Source organism: Episyrphus balteatus, chromosome 4, assembly GCF_945859705.1.
Source record: "Episyrphus balteatus chromosome 4, idEpiBalt1.1, whole genome shotgun sequence".
Taxonomy (NCBI): domain Eukaryota; kingdom Metazoa; phylum Arthropoda; class Insecta; order Diptera; family Syrphidae; genus Episyrphus; species Episyrphus balteatus.
Window position 1 is genome coordinate 4,882,093 of NC_079137.1, and position 18,125 is coordinate 4,900,217.

Consider the following 18,125-nt stretch of genomic DNA (forward strand, 5'->3'; position numbering starts at 1 on the left):
TATCTCTTTTCCACCATAAAGTGCAAGTGATAAAGTAGCACATAAATGTGAAAATCAGTAAATCCAATTTGGACACCGTCTTTAACGCAGATAAATGCTGGCCCAGCTTTATTTTGAACCAACGTATACTTTAACGACAACCAAATCGATCTGACACTGCAGTTGCATTGCATGCCTCTGTGGAAAATGTACTCAAAAACAAACAACTGCTTTAATTTTTTGAAAAGAAAATTCAGATTTAGGGGAGAACGGTGCCACCATGTTGTAGCTTTAAGGCTCAACTCTTTAGTTAGGTATGATTAATATGCGAAGGGTAACGTTTTTGATACGTCAAATGAATATGAGTGACATCCTGATATAACAAGATGCAATCAGTTGTCAATTTTTTCTTTTTTAACCGAATCAGTTATATTTTTGACGAAGAAACTTAAACTGATCGATATCTGAACGAAAAGTAGAAATGCAATGAACATTGCATGATTTAAAAAAAAATATTGTTTGATAATGTTGTACATGCCTTAAAGTTAATAAAGATTAAAAAAAAACAATGAAATGTCTTAAATTAAATTTAAGTGATATGTTGTCTTATAAAACACTCAAAGTGTTTAAAAATTATTAAAATAAATGATTTATAATCTAATTTAATTTTGACTTATAATTTTTTTTCAACTCTTCTAATAAATGTCTACACTGAAAACCATTTTCAATTCCACAAAAAACAAAACCAAAAAACAAAACACAACTCTTATACGCTATTTAAAATTGAAAATGAAAAACTTATTTTCTAATTTTTAATTTATGCTGCTGCAAAATTAATGCTTTACAATTTTACATTTTTTTTTTCAATTAAATGTATAGTTTAAAATAAATATAAATGTGTGTATAGGATAAATTCTCAGACATGAACCTCCGGACAATCTTCATCTTTGATCGATGTATAATGCACTTTTTTCGAAACTGTATCAAACACTGGTGTAATCATATATTTTATTCTATCTCTACTAACATATATCAATGCCGCAACAAGTGCAATTAAAATCATACTCAATACAATTAGCAAAAAGATAAGTGTCATTGTATGGCCTGTCATTGAAGCTCTCAATTTCGAACTTGCACACTTGCCATATTGCATTTTCATAATTGGTTCCGGTTTTGTGTGATTGCGGAAGCACATGAGATTTTCTTCATTTCGAACTGTCACAGCTGTCTGTTGTATCCAATCGTGTAAAACACTGATTTTACAATCACAAACAAACGGATTCAAATTGAAGTCAACAATCAGATTGGCTGTACGATCGGGTCTTTCTTCTAGTTCGTCCATTAAAATCAAATCTTTAGCTTTGACATATTCGAATTTGTTGCGTTCTAAATCGAGAAATCGAAGATTTTTAAGGCATTTGATGTCAAAGTTGACTTCTTTCAAATTGTTGTCTCCAAGATGAAGATCACGTAAACTCGGCAAATCACAGAAAACCTTACGATCTTTAAAGTGTGATATTTCATTTTGTTCCAAATGGAGTTTTTGAAGTTTCGCCAAATTACTATTGACAAATATATCATGCAAATCTTCACTTAGATGGGGTGACGTATTGTCATCGAAGGCATCTGTCAAATGTAATGCCTCTAAATTCATAAAATTCGAAAATACTCTCGGATGATGATGGTTAACTTCATCGTCATCTCGTGATATACTCAAATTGTTGTGATTCAATATGAGACGTTTGACATTTTGAACATGATGATAAGTTTTCCCTCGAATTTCGCGAATATGATTGTTACTCATGTCAACAATTGTCAAAGACGTATAATCATTGATTGTACCAAAAACATTCCATGGCAGCTGTGGTATGTTATTGCCGGTGAAAATAAGAATTTCCACTTCAGGGGGCATAAATTCCAATACGCTGGTATTTTGAAGGCCGGCATTTGTGCAGTTTACGACGTAGCGTATCATACTTTCGTAGTTCTCATTCCCACATATGCATTCGGTGGGAAATTTGGGACCACATGTCCCGGCAAATACTGTTGTGCTGATGAATATGATGGCCAGCACTAGAGTGCTCGTTGTGATTCGGTACATTTTGACGTTTGTCTGAAAAGAAAAAAACATAAGGTTTCGTTAATATTTTTGAGACCCAACAATTTCTAATTTATTTTAAATAGTCTTTAAATCAAATAAGACTTCAGAAAATTGCAATATTAAGGGAAATATTTTCACCTTCGTTAAATGTCACCTATTATCTGTCAATTTTAATGAAAACTTTATCTAAGGACACTAACAAATTCACTTTTTTAAAGCTTTACAGAGATACTATTGTAGCTCCTGTAAAGCTTTATAGAAACAAAATTGTTAGTTGAGAGGAAGTAGTCAGAACGAAAAGTAATAAAATTTGGATTACCAATATGGCCGCCATGAACTGTCAAAATCTAATAACCTTTATAATTTAAAGCTGTATTAAGAATTGAAATCAATCAATTCCATATGAAAACGTATAAAATTCAAAATATTTTTCTTTCGATCCCAATATCCCAAATCCAATAATTGAAGTCATTTCATTAAAATGTAGACACAAAAAAAAAACCTAAACGTTTCGTAATCGATATGTTGATACCCTCGTTTAAAAACAAAACAATCTCTGCCTTCATTGGCTTTTTATTGATATCGTTTCCATCATCAGTTTGTTGACTAGACACTCTAAAGTCTAAAAAACAAAAAAAAAACCATCGTAAACATTGAAACTTGTACACATTTGATAGCTTTACAAAACGATGTTATACTGAAGGCCAAAAAATCATAAAAAAAAAGAAAACCCTTCCCACCCAAAGGGTTTAAAAAAAGGGTTTTGTCATTTCTTTTTTTTTTTTGTATGAGAAAATCAAAAAAAAAAAAAAAACAAAAAAAAGGTAGGTATCTACAAAAATGAAAAATACATTTCAATTTGTTTTATCTGTTGAAGTAGATCGATTGGTGTCATATCTCTTTTTATATATTATTTTGGCTATCGATAAGCAAGTTGACTTCTAAAAAAAAAAACCATAAACAACAAAACTTTCTAAAGCATGGTAACCACTTACCTTTTTTATATTGAACTGTCACTAAACTAATGTCAGTTTATTTTAGAATTTGGTTTCTATGTATGTTTACTTTATAATCAAAGGCTGAATTGTATTCAAAGGTAGGGTAAGATAAAGTTTACATTATGTAAAAATTTTACACTTGGCCTAATAATACTGACTGGCAGCATAAAGTAAGCAAAATGAATAAGAAGTGTCATATGGCAAAATCAAAAAAATCCCATTGGACATTTTTCAAGTTTTCCACCAGCAAAAATTTTTTTTTGCTCAATACGAGCATCCTTAAAAATTCCTCTTTATGGAAACTTATAATCAAACAGAACCTAATTTCAGAAACAAAAAAAAAGTTTGGTTCAGTTCTGTCAAAAGTATCCAAAACTTAACGAAGCTTGGAGTTTTTTTTACGTAGACTGTTAAAGGTTTAGTTTGTATAGAACATTATCAAGGTGCAATAATACAAGATGGTGGCAAAGGGATGTAAATGTCAAAAATTAACGAATGTCAAATTGAAAAATTTAGTGATACATGCAGTGAACTGTCATATTTACTTTCGTTGAGTCTGATATTAAACATACTCCACTGCCAAAAACTATACAAAACTGAGAAATCCATTATAAGTGCGACGTAAGCACTTAAACGGTCGAAATCAAAACTTAACGAAACTAATAGAAATCCGTGAATATGGGTCCATTATACGATTTTTTTTGGTGTGTTTCGTTACGCTTTGTCTGCATTTCAGTCTTTCATTTGAATTTAGACACAAATAAATCAGTTCTGAGAGTTCAGCTGAATGTGGCTTTTGCGATATCTATAGTTGTTATTTGACAGTTAAACCAGAATGAATTTGACTTTTGGTGACAGGTGTAAACATCATTAATTTTGATTGGATTTACACAAACACTGCTGGTTATTTGTCGATGATGTTCTGTTTACACTATTTAACAACAGCAACCACACATGAAAAATAAATAAATAAAAGACATATACAAATAACAAGAAAACCGCAAAAATTCCGGGACAATAAAATAGCATCGCTTTGGGAGAAAAAACATACAACAATCCTTGTATCCACTTTCCTGCATGAATAAGAACCACATTTGAATCAGTTTTTTTTTTCTCCATTGTACAAAAAAAAAATATGCTATTCTACAACACACACGCCCACTCTCATCCATTTATTTATTTGCTGATAGTTTTTTTTTTTTTCTTTTGTAGTATTATTATTTAACGGGGCCACACCACCGCATCAGAGAGAACGAAGAAAAAACGAAATATAATAAAAATTCAGAAACATCATAAAGAACGAAGAAATGACTGTGAAATTTATTTTGTATTCTCAATTTTTTTCTTTTTTTCTTGATTTTTTGTTGTTTGTTGGGTGTTTTTTCTGTTTTTGTCATCCCTTTTTTTTCATATAGACTTCATGGGTATATTATATTTTGTCATCTGCAGATGCTGATGGTCCATAAATAAACATTCAGCTTTAAAAAGCATAAAATATACAACAAATATACAGAAAAATAAGGGAAATGTAACGTTTTTTCTTGTTTTCCTGAATGTGCTGGTTTGAAATGCCTTGCATCTTTAAAATCCACATTTCCACATATTTTTTTTTGTCTTTCTTTAAAAGAAGGTGAATTATGCGAAAAGAAGGGGTTCCCTAAACAGTTTGTGACAATTTGATTCGGACGTGCTTTTTTTATGTTTCAATAAATAACATAGAAATTAGGAACATTTCCAGTACTTTAGAAAAGAAAAAAGTAAACAGAAGCATTGTTTCGTCAGGTTTTGACATTTCGACATTGGGTAAAAATTTAAAATAATGTCATTGATGATATACATGTCATCGTGTAAACATACTCGAATAATGTAGCACACCTAATAAGTAAAATCAAACAGAACCTAATGCAGAAACGAATGAAAAGTATGGTTAATTTCTGTCATAAGTATCCAAAACTTAACGAAGCTTGGAAAATTGTGATAAGTTCAGGGTGTATACAACGCTCTCATGACACAACAAGATGCCAAAATTGAACAAATGTCAAATCGAAGAATTGAGTGAAACATGCAGTGAAGTGTCATATTTAATTTCGTAAGATGCGATATTGAACATACTTCACTCCAAAAAACTAAACGAAACTGAGAAATCCATTATGAGTCCGATATGTAGGCACTTTTCCCAGTTATACGGTCAAAATCAAAACTTAACGAAGCTAATCCGCTTCAAAGCTTTGAACTAATAACTGAAAAATTTCCATCGAAAGTAAAAGTTGACAAAAACTTGACGAAGAAATCTGTTATTATGTTTCGATTTCATATGACATCATCCTACATTTTCTAGCGGTTATAATGGAACACTTAACATGCTTTAAGAACGTAAAAATGTCAAAAAATATACATTTTGGTGGATCTTTCTGGAGTTCTTTCATAGTGTTTTTTTATTGCATTCATGATTTACCACGTTAATTTCCCTCAACAACAACAACAACTCAATAATAATAATTTATCAGCTTTAACGCATTAACGTGTGTAACATTATTCTTCGTACCCGCTGTGAATTCACATTTTTTTCCAAGAATTATATTGTAACGTTTTATTCCGGGTTCACAATAAAACTTATTTCGTTTATTTTAACTTCCACTTATCTTTCCGTTCAAATAAGAACACACTTTATTTCAAATCAATTTACTTTTATTATTCGCTCAAACAAACACACTTTTCAATCACTTTATTTACTACTAACAATTTCCAACACTTTATTTCACTTTGTACTGTACTCTTTCACATTCAAGATTAAACTGTATCCGGTCGGTGTCCACGCTGCCCTTTTATACCTGAAATTCGGAATTCGAGAATGTCTTCGAAGGTTCTCGTCTTTGCTTCTCGAAGCTTCCTTTCCAAGAGGGGGCGCTTCATACTTCCAGTCCAGTGGGATATTTTGGGATATTCAGCAGTCGAGGGAATTTCTTTGGATGCGTTCAGAGGGTAGTTTCTTAATTACTAAAGGTCCGTTCACATTTCTACCTTTACTGTAGCAGGTAGTGTGTTCAGACTTTTATCTTAAAAGTAGTTCGTTCATCGTTACATTGCCCCCCTCTTAGGATTGTTCGTCCCGAACAACTCCATTGCTTCTTTCACCATTATAACGATGTAAACGGTCACAATGAACTACCTTTAATTTGCCTCTTACCCCTCTCTGTATACGGTAAACCACGTCGTTGATTCTGGTTATTACTGTGTAAGGGCCTTCCCAGTTTTGTTGTAGCTTCGGTGATAGTCCCTTTTGTCGGTGGGGGTTGTAAAACCACACAAGTTCTCCTTCTTGAAACCCTGTTGCTGTCGCTCGCGCGTCATATCTTGTTTTCATCCTGTCACTAGACGCTTTTATATTTGTCCTTGTCCGTTGGTGAATGTCAGCCAGTGTTTCTTTCAGGTTATCAACATACTCATCTATTTCCTGTGGCTCATTTGGAACACATCCGAATTTTATCTCACTTGGCAGCCGTATTGTAGAACCAAAAAGGACTTCCGATGGTGTATGTCCAGTGGAACTATGTGTTGCACTTCTATAAGCCATCAAGAATAATGGAATATGTCGATCCCAGTCTCGTTGATTATCGTTGACTACTTTTGACAGGTGTTCTTTAAGTGTCCTGTTAAATCGCTCAACCATCCCATCAGATTGTGGATGAAGCGGTGTTGTTCGCGTCTTCTTGATGCCAAGGAGTGAGCAAACCTCTTGAAAAATCTTAGATTCGAAGTTCCTTCCTTGGTCGGAATGAAGTTCCATGGGTACTCCGAACCTGCTCACCCAATGAAAGACAATCTTATCCACAACTGTTTTGGTTTCCTGGTTTGGGATGGCAAATGCCTCAGGCCACTTGCTGAAGTAATCCATCACTACGAGGATATACCGGTTTCCTTTGTTGGTTTCGGGAAAAGGACCTGCCACGTCTATTGCAATCCTCTCAAAAGGTGTGCCCACATTGTACTGATGCATCTTGCTTTGCATTTTTCTAGCTGGTCCTTTGCTAGCGGCACAAGTATCACATTTTCGGCACCACTTTTCAACGTCTTCTCTCATACGTAACCAGTAGAATTGCTGGCGTACCTTTTCCAGCGTCTTGTTGATGCCTAAATGGCCTCCAGAAGTTCCCTCGTGCATCTCTCGGAGAACATTATTAACCTTTGACTGAGGTACGATTAGTTGCATTACATAAGATTTACCATCTGCGGATTCCCACTTACGCCTGAGTAACCCTTCTTGCACATGAAGTGAGTCCCATTGTGCCCAATATGCTTTGAGATTGGGGCTTCGGTCGGAGATGTCGGCCCATTCTGGTTTCTCTTCATGTTCCTTCCATGCAAGGATGGGTTCGATGTCCGAATCTTCCTGTTGGGCCATCCTGAGTTCTTCATTACTCCAGCCGCAAATGGGATCAGCTCTCGTTCTTCTTACAGCGACAACTTCCTTTTCCTCTAGCCGTGTGCAATGCTTGCAGTCTTGCTTGCACGGGCGCCGAGATAATGCGTCTGCATTTGAATGTAGCTTTCCTCTTCGATGTTGAATCTGACATTGATACGTCTGGAGTATCTCGATCCATCTTGCTACTTGACCCTCTGGATTTTTGAAGTTCAAAAGCCAATTTAGTGCACCATGATCTGTGCGAAGAAGGAACTTCTGTCCATAGATGTACTTATGGAAGTGCTTTGTTGCCAATACCAGAGCTAGAAGTTCCCTTCTGGTCACGCAATAGTTTCTTTCTTGTTTCGAGAGTACCTTGCTGAAATAGGCAACGACCTTTTCTTCTCCGTCTTGAACTTGCGATAAAACAGCACCAACTCCAACATTACTTGCATCTGCGTCAATGATGAATTGTTTGCCTGGAGTCGGATAGGCCAACACAGGAGCTTCACATAACCGTAGCTTCAGTTCCTGAAAGCTTTTCTCACACTCACCTGACCATTTAAAGGGTTTACCCTTCTCCGTAAGCTGGTGCAAGCTTTTGGCGATTCTCGCAAAATCCTTCACGAACCGTCGATAGTACGTTGCCAGACCGAGGAAACTCCGAAGTTGATGCTTGTCCTGAGGGGTTGGCCAATTCTTCACAGTGTCAACTTTTTCTGGATCAGTCATTACTCCTTGGGATGAGATGATATGCCCCAAATATTTAACCTCGGTCTTGAAAAGTGCACATTTCTTTGGATTTAACTTAAGATGTGCTTCTCGTAGCCTCTGGAATACAGCCTTTAGGTTTTCACAATGGTCATCAAATGTTTTCCCGTAAACGATGACATCATCCAAATAGACTAGGCAAGATTTCCAGGTTAATCCATTTAAAACGCACTCCATTAAGCGCTCAAAAGTAGCTGGGGCATTACATAGCCCAAACGGCATGACATTGAACTGCCACAGACCATTTCCTGTACAGAAAGCCGTCTTTTCTCGATCTTCTGGATGGATTTCTACCTGCCAGTAGCCACTCTTCAAGTCCAAAGTCGAAAACCATTGTGCTCCTTCCATTGCATCTAGAGTATCGCTGATTCTTGGCAGTGGGTAGCTGTCTTTCTTCGTCACATCATTCAGCCTGCGGTAGTCGACACAAAATCGAGTGCTTCCATCCTTCTTTTTGACGAGAACTACCGGTGATGCCCAAGGGCTTTTGGAATTTTCGATCAGCCCGTCTTTCTTCATTGTCGATATCATTTCTTCAACTTCACCTTGTTTGGCCAAGGGGAGACGTCTTGCTGGTTGACGAATCGGCCTAGCGTCTCCTGTATCGATTCGGTGCTGCACCAGTTGTGTTCGGCCGTATTGCCCGCTGGGTGAAGAGAAGATATCAGCATATTCATGAAGAAGCCTTCCAGCAACATTAAGCTGATGTTGACTCAAGTTGTCTGATTTGAGAATTTGAGTCTTTAGTTTCTCAGAGTTCATAGTCATCTGTATGTCCATCTCATTGATCTTAGTTATTGCGGACACAGATTCACATTGCCCAACAACTTCTCCTTTCTTAAGCTTGATTGGGTACGGTTTGATGTTAAGTATCCGTACAGGTACCATGTTGTTCTTTGGTGCCACAAGAGTCTTCCCGATGAAGATGTTTTCGGAACTTTGCTCAACTTCTGGTTCGACCATGAGGTATCGATGGCTTCCACAGTTCCCCTTTAACTTCGTCCACACAAAAACTTCTGAAGAAGGAGGCAAGCACATATCTTCTTTGATGACAGTTCTAATTGTTGTTGAATTTTCGTTGCCATAGACCATTGGGATCTCCACATTTCTGTATTTCAGGACTTGATTACCGATATCCAAAATGATTCCATGCTCCTTCATAAAGTCGATTCCAATGATGCACTCGTCACATATATCTGCCACCAAAAACACATGCGAAAACTCTAGTTCTGCCATACGGATCGTAAGACGAACTTCACCGTACACCCTTGCTGCTTCTCCTGTGGCGGTCTTCAGACGGTAGCTGTTGGTGTTATGTAGCCACGTCATCTTCACCAAGTCTCTTCGTACAATAGAGGCAGTGGCACCGGTGTCAATTGTAGCCACGTGTTGGTTGTTATTTATGGTTGCCTCTACTGTCAGACTTTTGTTGTCTCGTTTAGTCTGTGAGACTTGAATTGTGGTTCTGGGGCCATCGATACCAGAAACCAGCTTCTGCCCCTCGAAGTTGGTTCTTACTCGTTTCCCGAATGGGAATCAAGTTGAGGATGAGTGTTGGTTGTATCGCTTACCTGTTGTTGGGCAATATTCCTGTTTCCACAGTGTTGGCAAGCAGTTCTTCTTGGTGGCAATCTGCACTGCCGCTGGAGATGTCCGGTCTTGTTACAGTTCCAGCATCGAGCAGCTCCGTCTCGCTGGTTTCTTTGGAATGCGAGTTTTTGACAAGAGCATTCCTCCACTGCAACTTCTCTTACCCGATGAACGCCTTGAGAAGCCTGTTCTGCTGCTTCCATAGTTAGTGCGAACGCTAATGCTTCAGGAAGGGAATGTTTTCCGGCTGTCCGAATCGCTCGCTGGAGATTTGTATCAGATACAGCACGAATAAAGGCTTCTGTCGCAAACTGACTGATAATATCGTCTCCTGCTTTCGGATATGCCAGATGAGCCAACCTTTCAATATCAGCTTGGAGTTGTTGCAGAGTTTCTCCTCTTTTCTGGACTCTTGTATTCAGTTGGACGCGGAAGACTTCTTGCATATGGCCATCTCCAAAGCGTTTTTCAATTACCTGAACAAGAGCGTTAAAGTTACCATTCTTCTCTGGTGGTAAAGTTTGTAATAACTCAGCAGCAGGACCTCTAAGAGCAAGAGTCAGCGCTATGCATTTGTCTTCGTCATCCCAGCCATTGGTTGTGGCAGCTGCCTCAAACTGTTTCTTGTAGATTGACCAAGAACTTTGTCCATCAAAGGTTGGTGGATGCATCTCCTTCTTCTTTGGATACTCAGCAGAACTTTCTCGAATCTTAATTTTCCGAACTTTGTCAAGTTCTTCGGTAAAACTTTGGATTTTAACTTCTATTCTTTCAAATTTTTCATCCACTTTCTCGAATTTTCCATCTACTTGCTCGAGTTTTTCTTCAACTTTCTCAATTTTTTCTTGAGATTGTTTTGCAACGTCTTTTATGGAAGCATCAAGAGCAACAAACTTGTTCTCGATCGTATCAAGCTTACCTTCGATGAGGGTTTTCTGTTCATCTAGAAGGTTCTTTTGCTCGGTACGTTGTGCCTCAATTTTCTCGAGAACACTACTCTGTTGTTTTTCTAATTGTTCTCTCTGTTCCTTGCGTTGTATCTCAATTTGTTCAAGAAGATTTTTCTGTTCATCCTTCTGTTCATTACGTTGCTCTTCCAATTTGGCAAGGAGAACAGCCACCATGGACGACATATCGGAAGTATTACTTACTTGTTCTTCTGTCATTTCAATTTCGAATTGAAATGTGTCCAAATTTTCGTTTATCTGGGTTAAATGATCCTGCAGACGAATAATGAGGTCATTTTTCGATCCAGCAGTAGGAAGACCTCGCTTAGTTAATTCCGCCTTCAGCTCAGTCAAACTTAACTGATTTAATGTCTTACCCATTTTAACTTTTTTTTTTTTTTTTTTTTTTTTTTTAAACGCGAGCACTTTTACTTATTTCAAAATGTTTTAAACTTTTTTTTTTTTTTTTTTTTTTTTTTTTTATTGTTAAAACACACGCGCACTTTTTATTTTATTCGCGAAATTATCTGATTCGCACAAATAAATAAGTTTTATTCCACTTTTCTGACACCAATGTAACGTTTTATTCCGGGTTCACAATAAAACTTATTTCGTTTATTTTAACTTCCACTTATCTTTCCGTTCAAATAAGAACACACTTTATTTCAAATCAATTTACTTTTATTATTCGCTCAAACAAACACACTTTTCAATCACTTTATTTACTACTAACAATTTCCAACACTTTATTTCACTTTGTACTGTACTCTTTCACATTCAAGATTAAACTGTATCCGGTCGGTGTCCACGCTGCCCTTTTATACCTGAAATTCGGAATTCGAGAATGTCTTCGAAGGTTCTCGTCTTTGCTTCTCGAAGCTTCCTTTCCAAGAGGGGGCGCTTCATACTTCCAGTCCAGTGGGATATTTTGGGATATTCAGCAGTCGAGGGAATTTCTTTGGATGCGTTCAGAGGGTAGTTTCTTAATTACTAAAGGTCCGTTCACATTTCTACCTTTACTGTAGCAGGTAGTGTGTTCAGACTTTTATCTTAAAAGTAGTTCGTTCATCGTTACAATATCAACAATAGCAGTCACTTACGATTTCTTTTATTTGCTCAATCCAACAAAAACGAACAAATAATAGGTATAAAAGAAAAAATAAGAGGCCGAAAAGACAGAGATAAAAACGTGAAAGAAATAAACACTACAACCAAAGTTGAAGTACAAATGATTTGTTTTGGGTAATGTTACCATCTGTTCTAAATTATAATGAAAAAATGTTTAAATAAAATATGGAACTAGTTTGGATTCGTTTCAAGGGAGGTGTTCACATGAACTGAGCGAAAAAGCCAATAAAACCAAAACTAACGGAGCAAAGAATTGCCGTAACTAATTTGCAACAAAAAAGCAATTAAATATGGACCTAGTTTGGATTCGATTCATGGGAGGTGCTTCGCTAAGTTCACACGAACTGAGCGAAAAATCCAATAAAACCAAAACTAACGGAGCAAAAAAATTAAAATTTCCATAACTAATTTGCAACAAAAAAGCAATAAAATATGGACCTAGTTTGGATTCGATTCATGGGAGGTGCTTCGCTAAGTTCACACGAACTGAGCGAAAAATCCAATAAAACTAAAACTAAAAAAACAAAAAAGGTTAAAATTTCAGTAACTAATTTACAACAAAATATTGACCTAGTTTGGAATTCGATTCAATGGAGATACTTCGCTAAGTTCACACCAACTCAGCGAAAAACACCAATAAAACCAAAACTAAAAAGTTAAAATTGCTGAAAATAATTTGCAAGAAAATAGCAATAATATATGGACCAAGTTTAGGTTCGATTCATGGAGTATCCTTCGCTAACTTCACACGAACTGAGCGAAAAATCCGATAAAACCAAACTAACGGAGCAAAAAAATTCAAAAATTGCCGTAGCTTATTTGCAACAAAATAGCAATAAAATATGGGTTCGATTAATCGGTTGTGATTCGCTAACTTCACACGAACTGAGCGAAAAAGCCATTAAAACCAAAACTATCGGAACAAAAAACAAAAATTGCCGTAACTTGAAAAAGCAACACAATATGGACCTAGTTTGAATTCGATTCAGAGGAATATCAAAATAATGAATAGGAAATACCAAAACTAATGAATCAACAAAATTGCGTTAACTAATTTGCAACAAAATAGCAATAAAATATGGACCTCGTAGTTTGAATTCGTTTCAGGGGAGGTGCTTCGCTAAGTTCACACGAACTGAGCGAAAAAGCCAACAGCCAAGCTAAGTTCATATTTTTCAATATGACAAAAGTAAGTTATGATTACTCAAATACTATGCTGATACAAGATTTTGTGATAAAAAAAGTATGGTCACCGTAGTTCTCTTAGTTCTGTTTGATGTCTTGTTGGAACAAAAAAAAAACGAGCAAGAAAACACGTAGTTCTCATAAATAAATAATCATACAGAACAAAATTATCTAACAAGAACTGGGTGCTGTATAAAACACATGGTGGCGGTGGGTGATGGTTGATGGTTGTACTCGTGTCGTGTTTGTATCCTTGCACTTTCATTAGATATTCAGAGATACAAATGAAAATTATATGTTTATTAATATTTTTTCTTGACTTTTTCGCTTGTCTTTGTTAATTTTTTTTTTTTTGTATTTAATATTTTGCACCTGATATAATCATTTTTAAGATGAAAGTGAGTTCATTTGTTAGAAAGATGTTAAACAGATTTGAAACAATTGACACCTTCTCTCTCTTTGGTGTATTTTTATTTTTAAAAATTGCATAAAAATAAAATTAAAGAAATAACAACAAAAAACAATAGAATCCAATCAAAGACAAAGCTCCATTGAAGCATAAAATGAAGATATCCTTCTTTTTTCTTATGAACCAGCCAAAGCACGTACATTTGAGCTGTTTTCAGGCGTATCCTTCTAGCCAGCATAATATCCTTAAGATTGTTTTTCTTTTAAAAATAAAAAAAAATAAAACAAAAAAGAAAATCAGAAAAACCTCAAAGTTTGTATATTTATTTTGCCAATGAAATTATATACAAAAAAAAAAAAGAAACAACTTGGATTAAGAAGTTTCGATGGATTTTTAAGAAAACCACCAACTCAACGAAGGAGATACTTTGACAAGAACTACACTAACTACGACGACGACGACGAAAACGATGAAACGAAGTAGACGGTGACGGTTAAGTTGAATGTATCTTTTGATAGAAAAAATCAGAGTTGTGAAAGGAATGCGATCATAACTTTATAATGGGGCTTGTTAGAGAATGATTATGTTCCTCAACATAAAGACGAATACAACGAGGATATAAAATAAAATCACAAAAAATTGCATTTAAGAAAAAAAAAAAAAAAAAAGATTTGAAAGATTTTCTTCCTTTTCTTTTCGTCTTCTTCTTTCTCATTTTTAAAGAAAGGTTAAGTGATTTTTAATTAATTGGAATATATACAAAATGTGTTCTCTGTCTTTATGCAATCAATGTCCTGAGGGATATAATGAAAAATGATGAAGAGGATTATGTTCACGGTGAATTAAATCACTAAAGAAATATTTTTCTCTCGCATGGGAGAATTTTTTTTTTCTAATTTCTTTTTTTACTTTCTTAAGATTTAGAGAAAAAATATTTAAAAAAAAGTGATATTCTCGAAGGGATTAAGAGAGAAGAGTTATTTTGTGGGCCAAATGGGACAGATTCTTAGAGAGAAAGAGAATGTAGATAGAGTGCTTTAAAAAATGAATTAGATTGAGATAAGTCATTCCAATTAGTGAATGTGAATACATTGACATCCTTGAAACTGAGACATGATGATGCGAGAGAGTGTTATATTGAGTGTGTTTAGGTGTTTCGGTGTTTAGAACTAAGACGTGTTGAATTGTTAGCCAAGGTAATAAATTATAGATTCTTGGCTTGAAATTATATCGTTTTGTTCTAGTTCATGCATAAGGATATACTGAAATGCATGACACGTGCAAGCTGATGGATCTCATGTTTCAAGGCTATGAAGTGGTGAAGCAATTAAGATGTGTTGGGAATGAGTTGAAAATCTTGTTGATTTATATTGCCACAAGAGGAGTATTCAATGAAAACGAGTTGCCAATTTACAAATATTCGAATTTTAAATATTAATTTCCATTAATCGAAAAACATGCTTCAGCGTGTATAATGCATACAAATATTTGCTAGCAAAATGTTTTTGGGGCAAATTTTTGTTAGCAATTTATTATTTATTTATGCTTAAAAACTAGGTTTTTACTTCTTTTATATCATTGTTGGTCAGTTTACAAGAAATTTGAAGGAGAGTTTATATTATGAATTTACTGTTTGTGAAATGAAGCCCTATATCCTTACAATTGATACGTCTGTCAGGGTCAGTTTCTTTCATTATTTAAGAAAAGAAATTAAAAAAAATAGTTTAAGTATACAAAAAAAAAAATGTTACGCATACGCCACAGTGACCACATATCATATTTTGGCAATTGAATTTTATGGGCTCTGTTAAATATTTTTTACTCTATTGAATGAGAAAATAATGACCATGGTTAAACGTCAAACTATTAACTGGATTTAAAATTTTTATTTACTGGAAACAAAAAATTAAGTATATATTGGATAGTCCTAAACTTATATGTTGTCAGTAGAAAGAAAAAAAAAAAAAAAATAACACTCAACTTTTAAATGACTATTTCTTATAAACAGCGCCAAACATTTGACGTAATTTCAAAACCAGGGTTGTAAAAATATCAATTGAAAAAAAAAAAAAAATATTTATTGCAAATAAAAAAAAATTTTTTTTTTTGCAACTGAAAAAAATTTCTATTGCAACAGAAAAATATTTGCATTGAAAGTAAAATTTGAATTGCAAATAAAAATATTTTGCATTAAAAAAATTTCATTGCAAATAAAAAATTTTCTTAATTACCTAGAAAAAAAAAAATTCAATGCAAAATATGTACATTTAATATTTTGTTTTTAATATTCATCAAATTCATTACAATTTTGGCTATTTGAACGACATTCGCTATTTCAACTATAATAATCAACCTAATATATGGTCAAATTGTCAAAATTGTAAGAAATAATGAACATATTTTACATTGAAATTGAAAATTTGTATTAGCAGTAATTTTTTTTTAATGCAAATTATTTGTATTTGCAATAAAAAAATTATTTTCAATGCAAGGGATCTTCCCAGACAGTACTATGAAATATTAAAATCGTACATCTCAGACCGATTGTTTAGAGTAAGATACGATCAAGAATATTCGGAATTGAAGAAAATAGAAGCCGGTGTACCACAAGGAAGTGTCCTAGGTCCTACCCTGTATTTACTATACACAAGGGATATCCCAGTTGGGAATCACACCATAATGGCTACTTTTGCAGATGATACCGCAATTTTGGTACCCGACAAATGTGTCTCTAGGGGAGCAGTAAAGCTGCAATATGCCGTCGACACAGTCAGAGATTGGACCGAAAAATGGCGTATCAAACTCAATGAAACAAAATCTTCACATATAAACTTCACAAATAAAAAGATAAACAATATTCCAATATTCATTAATAATCAAGCTGTACCTTACGCCAATACGGCCAAATACCTTGGAATGACTTTGGATGCAAAGCTAAAGTGGAAAGATCACATCAAAAAGAAAAGAGAAGAACTAAACTTGAAATATAGAAAAATGTACTGGTTACTTGGTAACAACTCTGATTTATCAACCCAAAACAAAATAATGCTGTATAATCAAGTACTAAAGCCTGTTTGGACCTATGGTATCCAATTATGGGGCTGTACAAAGAAAACAAATACCGAAATCATCCAAAAATTCCAAAACAAAGTCCTTCGTGGAATAGTTAATGCACCTTGGTACATAAGAAATAAAAAAAAAATACGCTGTATCCCATAATCAGAGACTGCAAAGTCATACCAATTCTGAAATGGTGTCCGTCTTGAATACAAGAAACCATGTTCGGAGATTAAGAAGAACCAAGCCTCATGAGCTTATGGTCTAAAAAAACATGGGAAAGTATTAAAAGTTTAAACTTCCCCCAAAGTGATTTTACAAAGTTAAGAAAGAAAAATCTGATGCCGATCTCTCAAGATTGGTCCTGATAAAGAGGTGGTTTTAGTGGTTAAGAGTCCCACACTACTTGGTGTCGAATACTGCCAAGTGTCTTTTGAAGATTTCCTCCCGTCAAAAAAAAAAAAAAAAAAAAAAAAAAAATGCAAGTATTTTTCAATTGCAATAACATCTTTTTTATGCAAAATTTTTTTAATTGCCATAAATATTTTTTTTTTTCAAATTTGGAAAACAAATGCATTTAAAAAAATGATTTTTTACAACACTGTTCAAAACTAATAAGGACTTTGTAAGTTATTGGACCACTATTACCGGAGATTATTTTTTGGATCAGCAGCAAACTTGACAAGCTCACATAAATTGATCTTAAAAATGTTGTTTTTCTAACCTTGCATGAAAACTCTATATGAGAAAAATCTTTGAAAATTGAAAGGAAGGTTTTTTCTTGGGAATTCTAATATCCCAAACGTAAAAGCCAAATTTCATAACCAAAGTTTTTTTCAGTGTGTTTTCTCTGGTCACTGAATGCCTTTGTTCTAAGTTAAAACTAAACAAAAAAAAGTGAATGTGAACTGGGATATACAAAGGATAAAATCGTATGAACATTTTGTATCAATGCATTGCTAAAAGCTCTTCACATTAGCGCAATTAACTCGCTTCTTCTCGAAATATCAAATAGATCGTTAACCAAATAGTTTTATTTTACTCAAAATCGCAAAAATCTGCCTTTCGAAAAGTTGGATCTTTTTTGTGTTTGAAAGACTACTTTTAAAAAGATTTCCAAAGTAAGGTATTGAAACACTAAATATGTTAAATCAATTAAATTTATTAAATTCTTAAATTGACACTTTGAAAAAACATCATGTCCCAAAGGCAATATTCAACTCCTTTGGTGTGGTTTAATAACATTTCTAACTACAAGTCGTACAAAATAAAATTCTTAAAATGATTCTTGACTTACCATGGCATTTCTCCACCTCCGATCTACATAATATGTCGAACGTCGAATTTGTTTTAGATAAATTAAATACCCTAGCAAACAAGTTTTTTGATAAATGCACTTTTTCAGAAAATCCACTTATAGGTGAACTTTTGCCTACTTAGTTTATAAGTATTTTTTATTTAGTTTTAAGTTACAAAAAAAAAAAAAAAAAAAAAAAAAAAAAAAATTGTATAAAAATTGTCAATGGGTTTTCATATGAACTAAAGCTTTCCCAAAATT

The 18,125-nt window shown here is 34.3% G+C and overlaps 1 protein-coding gene across 1 annotated transcript in view; it reads right to left on the reverse strand.

Annotated features, from left to right (window-relative positions):
* Positions 1-826: 826 nt before the first annotated feature.
* The window catches only part of LOC129917815 (trophoblast glycoprotein), a 72,944-nt gene continuing 55,645 nt past the window's right edge, over positions 827-18,125 (reverse strand). Inside the window, exon 3 of the mRNA XM_055997989.1 lies at positions 827-2,092. Coding sequence (XP_055853964.1) covers positions 896-2,080 — 1,185 coding nt within the window. The 5' untranslated portion in view covers positions 2,081-2,092 and the 3' untranslated portion in view covers positions 827-895. The remainder of the gene's footprint in view (positions 2,093-18,125) is intronic.